The sequence below is a fragment of the Artemia sp. Qi Xiang Cuo genome, chromosome 18 (genome assembly GCF_049724085.1).
Source record: "Artemia sp. Qi Xiang Cuo chromosome 18, ASM4972408v1, whole genome shotgun sequence".
Classification (NCBI taxonomy): Eukaryota; Metazoa; Arthropoda; class Branchiopoda; order Anostraca; family Artemiidae; genus Artemia; species Artemia sp. Qi Xiang Cuo.
This window is the reverse complement of record NC_142811.1, coordinates 39,033,308-39,044,591: the sequence shown is the minus strand read 5'-3', so window position 1 is coordinate 39,044,591 and position 11,284 is coordinate 39,033,308. Positions and strand designations below refer to the sequence as shown.

At 36.1% G+C, this 11,284-nt stretch overlaps 1 protein-coding gene across 1 annotated transcript; it reads right to left on the bottom strand.

Annotated features, from left to right (window-relative positions):
* Positions 1-307: 307 nt before the first annotated feature.
* LOC148941478 (uncharacterized) lies at positions 308-10,384 on the bottom strand. The gene is made up of 3 exons (XM_089104703.1): positions 10,280-10,384; positions 2,603-2,809; positions 308-856 (listed from the first exon to the last, which is right to left on the bottom strand). The coding sequence occupies exons 2-3, from the start codon at positions 2,726-2,728 to the stop codon at positions 635-637; spliced, it is 348 nt and encodes a 115-aa protein (XP_088960829.1). The 5' UTR covers positions 2,729-2,809; positions 10,280-10,384; the 3' UTR covers positions 308-634.
* Between the last annotated feature and the right edge of the window lie 900 nt (positions 10,385-11,284).

Here is an 11,284-nt window from a genome sequence, read left to right as displayed (position 1 = left end):
CAATCCTTTCTTAAATTAAATCTGATCCTTTGGCTTATTCTGTTATCCAACATGAGAAATTTGTTGCTCCATCTCAAACCAAAATGATAACTTAATAATCTTTCGTCACTGGTAGGGAGCGGTGAACTTTTAGGCTTGAATGGAATTTTTAAAATGGGCTTACTACTTTACAAAGTTATATTAGCAAAGCTCAGAGCCCTTTGTGCAAAAAGTATTTCCAAATACTCAACCAAAAATGTATTCTGTATTTAAATACTACTATAGACTGTGAAATGATCACAATGTTGAAAATGCTGAATACTTTTGATGCTGCTGATTCACTTTGACAATTTTCTGATACATAACACTTTGATACAGATACTACACGCTTCATTTCCCTTTCAAATAAATTATAACATTATTTACTTTAAAATAAGAGTTTGTGCATATGAGGATGGCTCCTTGTCCTGTGGGTGCGGAATGGGGTTGATCTTAGCTTGGTATCACGAGGTTGGCTCTTTGTCCTGTGGTTCCACAGTGGAGTTTACCTTAGCTTGGTATCACGAGCCGCAGAGATCCAATATTGCAGAGTAACACACTGCGGGACAGAAGCTGAAGCGTTAGAAGTCAAAAACCGTCGATAATTCAATAGCTATTACAAGGTTGACTTAACTAGGCAGCTTAGTAATTGAATAGGTTTCCTTAATCTTCTACTGTTTATAAATAGCGACAAACCATAATTACTTGAGTCCTTTTGTTTTGATGACGAATTCTCTGCATTTGCTTCTTTGACAACTTCTTCATCTTTTGCAACAGTCCATAGCGTTATTCTCGCCATCAGCAAATCCAATAAATTCATATTCTTTTCTTCTTTGACCTGTCTCAACGTGAAAACTGGGTAAGTTATTGCTGCAATAGAAAATTTCCTTGGCTGATTGTCACTAGTTCAGCAACCAAATACATTTTAATGCTTTTTTTTCCGAAGAATAAGATTTTTTTTTAATGGACAAAGAAGTATTTAGGTAGTTATGTTAAATACACTAGTATTAATTTAACTAAATACGGTATCTCAAGTGCATGAGAAGTATTCAAATATGTATTTCAAATAAATGTATTACAGTATTATCAATCACAGGGTATTTTTGAAATGAAAATATTCAGGGTGGACACTGTCGCATTCTGCGCGACCACAACTGAGAACAAGTATCAAACAAGGAGATCCATGAGAGCTGTAAACAGCCATACCAGTCCTGGAAACTGTAAAGAGACGACTGTTCATGCGGCTGGACCATTGTCTAAGGTACAAAAACCACCAATGAATATCCAAGTCCATTATTAAAGCACGGTCAGTCAAGAATTGGAAACACTGCCCTGGAGGACAGAAGAAAGATTTATAGTCGACAGCTGATCAGAACTGCTTAGAGGCTTCCACCTCTTTGGTTGGCTCTGGAAAAAAGATTGGGCCTACTATTTTGAAGCCTTATTTGAGAGTTTGTTGTGGAAACACCTTATTTTTGGATATAACCGATTGATACAGTGAGATCAAATTTTTGTGATAATCCTATGGACATTTATTGAAAATTCATTCATATTCAGATTATTTTCATTTAGTGGATAATTGAAAATTTTCATATTTGAGTGTAAATTCCCTTGGGATTCAGTGATTTATTAAGTACAAAGATTGTCATATAAAGACTAGATAACTAGAATCATTGAATATACCTAGTTCCTGGATATTTATATTTATACTGTGCCAAGACGTTTTAACAGAACCCTTATTGGAAAGCAAAAGAGAGGCAGTTCCTTGTCACAAGTGCCGTTGCACCTGCTGGGAAATTCTCTCTTAAACTGTGGGGATTAGGTGGAACAGGAACCGACACTTTCCTTGTTTATTGGGGTATGAAATGCGTGCAAGATGAGGATAATTTAATGGATATTGCTAAGCTACTTGCTTAGTAATATCCATTAGGGGGTCATATTTGATCCGAAAGAAGTACCGGCCGGTGAATGAAATAAGACAACGATGCCAACCTAATCCCGCCTCAGATAGACATTCTTCCCCACCCTACTCCGTGATTCTGAAGACCCCCTCCCCCCTAACACGCCAGAAGAACGAAAAAAAATTCTTACGAGCATGTGCGGAGAAGACATATCGGTCAATGCTGTTGAATTGAAAAGAAACCGATCTGAATTGTGGCTTGTTATTAAAATGAAGGACCAGGCAGGAAGCATTGCTTATTCTATCAACCTAAAATCACAAAGTGTGGAAGCTAAGGTGAATTCCCCAATTTTATAGTTGTGACCAAATAGATTCCAACCACATATAATGCAAGGGCACCGGCAGAAAATTTTTCAATGGAGGGGCAAGACGCTGAAATAGCAGAGGTGGTTGGGTAACAGTTTAGGTGGTTTAGGCCACCAAACTACGACTTTACCCCGAAAAAGACAAATTAGTAGTCAATTTAAAATCCTGAGAATATAATGGATTTAAAAGTATCGATAAATATATTTTAGGCTTCCCTAAGTGCGTATCAGCTATAATGAGGGGGGTGTGTGTGTGTCAGTGTGGGTGGGGGTAGGGTAGATTCCTACAAAAGTACATTTTAAAGGACAAACTGCTTACTTTTGATACGTTTTTGATAAGTAAATTTCTGTAAACTTCATTTTCCTTATCAAGATATATCTTAGCATCCACAAAATGATCTAATTCCTTGGTTTTCTCGGCCATCTCATCTCGGAGATGCTGCATCTCAGCTTGAGCAGCCACCAAAGAACTTGAATATTCTTTCCTCTCTTTGTCCAAAAGCGCCTCCAGTTCACGAATGCGTTCCTGCAAACGTAATTTATGTTACATATATTTGTATTATCAAAATTATAAGTATATCAGGTGACGAAAACTTTAACAAAATGGGGCGGAGGGGTTATAAAAATATGATATACCTGCAATGATACCTAATATTGTACCCTAATCTCAATTAAATATTTTAGCTTAAGCCTAATGTTCCAAAATATCACAAAATCTTGGACATAATATCTTAAATTTGGCACAAAGCATCTTAAACATAGATAAAATTAATCACAGATAGACTAAAGCATAGAAAAGTGGTGTACTGAAGAGGTTAGGAGCAAAGAAGATATTTAAATCAAGTAAAGTATGAATTTTATTTTAAAATTTAAAGTTTATGGGTAATTTGTTAGAATTTTTGAACCCTTCTTCCTAAATAGGTTTTGTGTTGTTTAAGTATATGTTTTATTGTTTGTTGAGGTTTTTGTAAGGCAAGAATGGTTCAAATTTTATTTATTTTATTTTCACTTTTTTTATTACATTTTTTTTTCTATGGCAGCTTGAAGGGATAATATAAAACTTGGAATGTAGTTGAAGCCACCGCCAAAGGATTCTCCTAAGGAGGGGGAGCATCCTACAAGCGGGACGTGCGTTGTATTTTGTTTCGTTTTTATTTGTGTTGTAGCTTAACATTTGTGTCTAATCTTAACAAAAATTAAGCTTAGAATTAAGCAAAAATTAAGTTGAGTTTTGTTAAAAAACAAAACTCAAATAAAATTCTCAAATTTAGATAGCCTTGTTTTCCACGGTGGACAAAACTCAAATAAAATTCTCAAATTTGGAAAGCCCAACGATGCGGAAGGGGTATTTTCTCATCCTAGGTTGTTTAATCCAGTTTAGAGTATTCTTTTAGGTAGGCTACCTCATATCCAGGGCCATGGAGCCCAAAGTAAAACCTTGATGAGTTATTTTGTCAGGGGCCTTTTTTTTAATGATGAAACAAAATAATGAATTTTCAAAATTAAAAGGGTGGGGGTTAATGTTTGTTTTCTTTTTAGTTATTAAATTCAAATATCACGAAAAGGTTTTCTTTTAAAATTTCCTCCACCACTTGGGGCAAATATGAGTCAGTAATCACTCTAATTGAATAGCGAGCTTCATGTCTCATATCGGTCGTTGAAATAGTCCATTTATAATTTAGGTCAAAAGCCGAATCTAAAATTTGTGAGGATTATTTTTGGCCCGTATGTTTGACTGCTATTCTATAATGATGTGGAGCTGATAAACCTGACCAGACAGGATTTTATTTCATAGATGACAATCATATTTACTCCGTCAAACAGTTTGTGGTAATGGTTTCTATAAACACAAATACAACCTGTGTTCATTGTAACCGAAACCCTAAAAACGGAATTTTGGTTATAACAAATATATAAAAATAATCTCCTGTGTATTTTGATGTCAAATATATTAAGTTTTACAGTACTTTACTGAAAACGTTTATGAGTACAACGAGTGTAGTGAACTGGCAGTTGCAAGTGTTGTATGTACCAATTACCTTTCAAACATTTGAATACTACTACTACTACTACTAACAACTCATCGCAGCACCAAGCCGCCTGAGGCCAACACAGCTACCCACGCTCCTCCTCCACCCCAATCTATTCAAAGCCTCCCTTTTTACACCCACCCACGAAGTTCCCATTTTCTTTAGATCTTTCTTTATGACGTCCTCCCACCCCAGACGGAGACGACCTGCTTTCCGTTTAGCCCTAGATGGTTGGCCGAAAAGAACAATCTTCGGCAATCTGTGATCCTTCATCCGCACAACATGCCCTAACCACCTCAACCTTTCTTTCATTATAGACCTAGAAAGCGGTATTGAACCACATTTTTCGTATAGCCTATTGTTTGAAATACGGTCATTCAGCCGGGTACCCAGAACAATCCTTCAGCAATTTCTCTGGAAAATATCTAGCAAATCGCCATCCGCTTTTCGGAGCGTCCAGGCTTCTAAGCCATATTTAACCACTGTCATCACTGTAGCTTCTAAGAATCTGATCTTGTTTTTCAGACTTATCTTCATATTCTTACAGATTTTTTTTAACTGTGAAAAAACACACTGAGCCTTGGCTCATCTATTTTTAACATCTTCACTGGTCCCACCATCTTTACTAATAATACTACCAAGGTAAGTGAAGCTGCCCACCTGATTAATCTTTTCATTACCCAACTTCACCTTTTCATCTTCACTTATTCCTAGCCTTAGTGACTTGGTCTTCCTAATATTAATTTTCACACCAATATCAGCACCCTGAACTCGCAAAACCTCTAAAAATTCATTCATTTTGCTCACACTTTCATCGAGGATGCTTAAATAGTCAGCATAATCTAAATCCTGGAGATTTTTTCCTCCCCATTTGATTCCGTGGCCTCCCATTGCCTTTCCTGTGGTGTTAAAGACGAAGTCCATCAAAATGGAACATACAATAAGGAAGAGAACACAACCCTGCTTAACTCCTGATTTAATACAAAACCAGCTGCTAACCTCATTTCCTACCTGAACCGCAGCAGTGTTATTCTCGTACATAGCACTAATCACTTTAATGTATTTGTCTGGTATACCATACAAGGATAAAACCTTTACTAAAGCTCTTCTATCAACAGAATCGAACGCTTGCTCATAATCTATAAAACTGAGGACCAAAGGTTTTTGAAAACTCAGGCACTTCTAAATTATTAGCCTAAGAGTGAAAATTTGGTCGACACATCCTCTACCTTTTCTAAAACCGCACTGCTCTTCTCTTAAAACTTTGTCTACGGCCTCTCTCAGTCTAAAAAGTATCATATTACTAAGCAATTTGCTACCTACAGAGACCAGACTAATGCCTCAATAATTACCAATACTCTTATCACCTTTCTTTTACAGTGGTTTAATCAAGGTTTTCCTAAAATAGTTCGGCACTTCCCCTTTTTCAAAAATCATATTCATAATCTTCAATAACTTATTTCTAACCTCAGAGCCACCATATTTAAGAAACTCATTTACTACCCTATCAGCACCTGGAGCCTTATTATTCTTTAATACTTTTAGTACTGTTGCTAATTCCTCCTCACAAAACAAATCTTCCTTCACATCCAAGGTATCACAAACTTTTTCATTTTCCTCTACATTTTTTCCTGCAACTCTATCTCCGTTAAGCAAATTCTCAAAATGTTCGGCCCATCTCGCTTTAGCTTTTTCCTTATCGCTAATTGCCACCCCATTCCTATCTGTAACTGGGACAAGTCCGGATTGACTACTACCTCTCAATTTATTAACGTGCCAGTACAATATTTTACTATTATGCCGTCTAGCTGCATCTTCTAAATCCTCGGCAATTTTGTCCATGGCCTCCACTTCACACCTCCTTAGTTCATATTTCAATGCTTTCTCCACTTTCTTTATATTTCTTTTGTTTTCATGTGATCTATCACTCAGATAATTCTTGTACAAGTCCTTTCTCCTTTCTATTAAACATAAAGCTTTTTCACTAATATTCTTAGCTGTAGTTCTAGTTTTCTTCCCTAATACACCTTCAGCAACTTCACAAATAATTTTTCTAAAATTATTCCAACCATCTTCCACATTATCAAATTTTAAACTCTGAAGTTTAGTATTCAACTGTTCCTGGAAAGTTTCTCTCAAACTCTCATCCTGGAGTCTACTAACATCATAACTTCCCGGGAGGTAATTACCCTTCCGATATTTCAGCTTTAAATTAACCCTTGACACTACTAGATGGTGATCTTTACTTTTAACATCAATAACAGCACTCCTATATACCCTAGTATCATGTATTGATCCTGCCAGTCTTCGGTTTACTCTAACATAATCAATAAGGTTTGCTGTCTTACCATCACGTGAATACCATGTTAGCTTATGAGCCATTTTATGACCAAACACCGTATTGGTTATAACTGGACTGTTATACCTACAAAATTCTGTATCCATTTCAATTCTGCAAAAGTCTGTATCCATAACTGTTTTCTTTTCCTACACCAAATTTACCTAAGCTGGGATACCATCTATCCTTATTTCTACCAACCTGGGCGTTAAAATCTCCCAGCAATAACATCATATTTCTACCTGGGACCTTGTCTATTTGCTCCTATAACTGTAAGTAAAATTCATCTGAGTCACTAGTATCTCCATCAGTCGGTTCTACAGGGGAGTATTGGGGGTAAAAATTCGAAGCTTTGTCTAAATAGTGGGGGGCTTACAATGAAATAAGACGGCCCCTCATGGAACAATTTATATTCAATTAACCACTAGTTAAATCTTTCCGGAAAGCGTGGGGCGTAAAAACTCAAGAAGACAGCAGCAGCCTTATATATAGAATAATTTCTTTTTGTTTTAGGGTTTGCTGCCCTTTTCCATTTCCATCTGGAAAAATTTTCTTGATTATTACTCACAAAGCTCAATAATAGCAACAACATACAGTACAGTGTTACACAAACAACATTCTATACTGCCATCTATCTTGTCAGGTGTATTTCTTAGAGAACACAGAAATATTTCAACTCAATAAAATATTGGGATTTAGTTTATATTGATGATGTGTGATATGAGAAAGTTTTCAGTTTTTTTGGGATCTGATTATTTTGTTGTTTTTTTTTCAGCTCTGAAGGTACAGAGAATCAAGCTAAATGAGAGTTAAGCAGAGAGTCAACCACGTTCCAACGCATACGTTCCTTAAGTACAAAATTGAAGTTGAAGTTCCATAAATAGTGTTTTGTTGTTCCTACGCATAGGGCAAGAGCGTTTACATTTGTAGTTAATATAGGTAGTTATATGCAAGGATTTTTATCCTAAAATTATTATTTTAACCCCTATATGCGAGTTAATAACCAAAAAAGCTAAGAATTTATTTTTCCTGTGCTTATAATAAAAAAAATACAGTACTTTTTTTGTGTCTGGTGCATTTGAATACAAGAAATAACAAATAATCAATTTATTACGTTTACTTATCGCAATTAATTATTATTAATTAATTACCAATTATGATTTTCTCCTGGAACGCTCGTACACTAATCAAAATGAGGCAAGTGCAACATTTTTTGCTATAAGGCAGAGTACCTGTTACTGACATGTTACCTTTCTTACCGTCCATATGATTAATGGGCCACCTATGACCTGAAAACGATTTTTTTTTTATTTCCAAGCAACAGCGACGTTGTTACATGGAAAATTTTAAGATTTTTAGCGTTTGCACTGTACACTGGTTCATGCTTATTGAATTGTAGTAAAATATCGACATAATTATGCTTATTTAATCCCAAATTAGGTGTTACTATTCGGTCGCTGTTACATTACATTATAACATCTCTCTGGGTGTCTCCAGGATTTTAGGGCGGGGGTGGCAGGGGGGGCGGCCCAAAAAAACTTTCAAAGTTTTTGTTATGTTTTTACGAGTCGGGCAAAATTTGGGAGGAAGGGTTTGAAACCGGTAAATCATAGGCATGATCATCGCTGTCATGCTGAAGGGTCGTTTCTGACGTTAAAATTTTTATAAAGAAAATTTTTATTTTAATAATATAAATTGTTTTTCTTTTTAATTGCCTTTAAAATATATTATTGTTTTTTTTTTTTTATGAAAATTTTTTTTTTTCTTTTTTTAAAATTTTTTTTTTAATATAAAAATATATTAAAATAATTTATTTTAAATATATTATATAATTTGCGAAATTGAGCTGAGTTATTTAATTGTTCTGAAATTTGAATAAATTAAAGTGTCCTTTTTCTTCTGTGCCTTTTTTTGTTTGTTTTAGCTAGGTATTTAAACGATAATTTTAAATATGTTTTATTTTTTTTTATCCGCAACGCACTTATAATTTAATCCCCCCCCCCCGAAAAATAACTTTTCAGCGTAGTTTATTTCATATAGAAAATTTTTTTTTTTTAGGAGGAAAGTCCCCCAGAAGCCACAAGGTAATGGTTTTAAGCTATACCCTGGGGGTATATATGGTTTTTATATAAGGCGGTGTCGTAGAAACTTAAAAAAAGGCTCATTCGATTGGAAATTCAAAGGACTAGTGTTCTTTTTAATAGTCGAAAGTGATTTGAGGGCAACTAGCCCCCCTCTCACGCCCACCTGTTCCCCAAACACATTCAATCAAAATTTTGAGACAACCATTTTATCAAACGTAATTTCAAGTTCTGGAAATTAGGTCTTTGAGGATGACAAATTACTCCCTCACAGCCCTTGAGGCAAGAGTTGTAATTTAAGGATTCTCCGAGTCCTACCCATTATTTCTTATGGAAGGGATGCTCGTATAAACTTTAGAGAGGGCTCATATGATTGGAAATTGAAAGTTCTTGTTCACTTTTTAAGAGTAAAAAAAGATTGGAGGGCACCTAGCCCCCCCCCCTCCTCCACACCCAAAATCCATCAGATAAAAATATTGAGATAGACATTTGGTTAAAATAGGTGTGTCAGACAAAGAAAGGGAGAAGCAACAGGAGCGAAAAAACCAGGCAGAAAAAGCTAGGCGAGAACTTGACAAAGATGCTGAGCACCCACACGGTGAGGAGAAGGCAGTGTTTACAGTTTATATGCAAAAAGTCCAAATTCTTCCCATACAGCCAGCAGTTAAAGAATCGCATTTCAAAAGCAGGCTAGTGTGTTTCAATGAAACGTTTGTTCCACCGGTTTCTAGTGCTCGCACCGGCTCGTCACCAGAAGTGGCATACTGTGTAGTATGGCACAAAGAAACATATGGTAGAACCGGGGATGCTGTCGCCTCTGCTTTTTTTGGTCTTGTGGATGAGTTACGGGATACAAAAGAATTTACATTCTGGGGCGATAACTGCTCGTCACAGAACAAGAACTGGATAATCTTTTCCATGTTTGTGCGCATTTAAACGAATCATGGGGTCCAGAGAAGATCTTCATAAGTTCCTGGCGAAGGGACACACACGCATGGCAGCTGACAGCTTGCATGGCGTGATAGAGAAGAAAATCCCTGTGAAGCAGGTTGTTGAGGACTTTCCCGAGTTGAAAAAGGTTATGCAGGATTCCAGACAAAATACCCGAGTTAAAGAGCTCAAAATACGCGATTTCTACGAATGGAAGAATGAGAAGTCTGGGAAAAAGTCAGGTGATATTCAACTTGGAAAGATCGTACAGGCAAGTTTCATGAAGAAAGACTCGAAAGTATATTATCGATATGATTTTGACAACGAACTGAAAGCTGTAGATTTTCTGACAGTGAAAGCCAAAAGTGCTTTAGGCAAAGGTTTGCCTAAGAAGCTGTCGGTCCCAAGGGGGATTTCAAGGGACACAAAAAAACATCCTAATGAAACTTGTACCCCACATTGCAGACACACGGAAAAGGTTTTTCTGGAAGAACATTCATACAGCCAACGTGCAAGACTTGGTTGACAAATTCGAGGGCTGTGAACCAGAAGACGACTAAAAACACGTAGACTTTTTTTCTTTTTTTTATAACATAAATGAATATCATGTTTGTTACCTTTATAAAATAAACGAATTCAATGTTGTGGAAACGCTTGTGCCGTACGTTGACTTGATGTTGATGTATTCCTCTGAGATGTGCTTTTTTCCGCAGTAGAAACCATCAAAGCCCAAGACCAAACTAGAGCCTGAAAATAAGGTTATTCTACATCATGACATAGCTGATGTTGCTGGCAAGCAAATGCGCTCATTGAAAACTGCGTTTTGCTTTGATTTAAAGTCGTTTTTTAAAACCGTAATATCGTTTTTCTTATGGAATTTTACTATGGCGCGCTTTCAGAGAACACCATTTGTTGACGCAAAAGTAGGTTAAAATGCGATATTTGCATTCATCTCGAGAACGAAAAAGAATTTTGTAGTTTTTCCTTAATAAACAAATTTGTCTTGCTCTTAAACCTAGATTAGATGTATTTTTTTTGCAAAACAGGCACGTCCTATCATGTTTTCTAAGGCTTCAAACTTTTGTTTTTTCGTTCTCCTGTAAAATCGAGTTTATGTCAGATATCGCCTTTTGATTGACGGCAGTCGAACTCCCCTACAGCCCTCGAAGCAAGAGTTGTAATTTAAGGATTCTCCGAGTTCTACCCATTATTTCTTATGGAAGGGATGCTCATATAAACTTTTGAGTTGGCTAATTTTATTTGATTTTTAAATTTATTTTTAAATTTTTAATATTAAAAAAATTTTGGGGGGCACCTCGCCCCCCCCCCCTCCTCCTCACCCTAAAAACATCCGATAAAAATTTTTATCTAGACAGTTTGTTAAAATAGCTCAGAGTTCTGTTAAAAACAAAATCCGGTGTTGACACATACCACCAGGGCCCGGGGGTAGGCGTTGTAAGTTATGCCCTGGGGGCATATAAACAATCAAACAATCATTAAATAAACAATCAATTAAATCTAAGCATTTCTCGCTTTAAGATCTATTTATTCATTTATATTATTACTTGTTGTATGTTTTTTGCTATGATTGTTTATTTAATTTCTGTTCGTTTTGGGTTTCA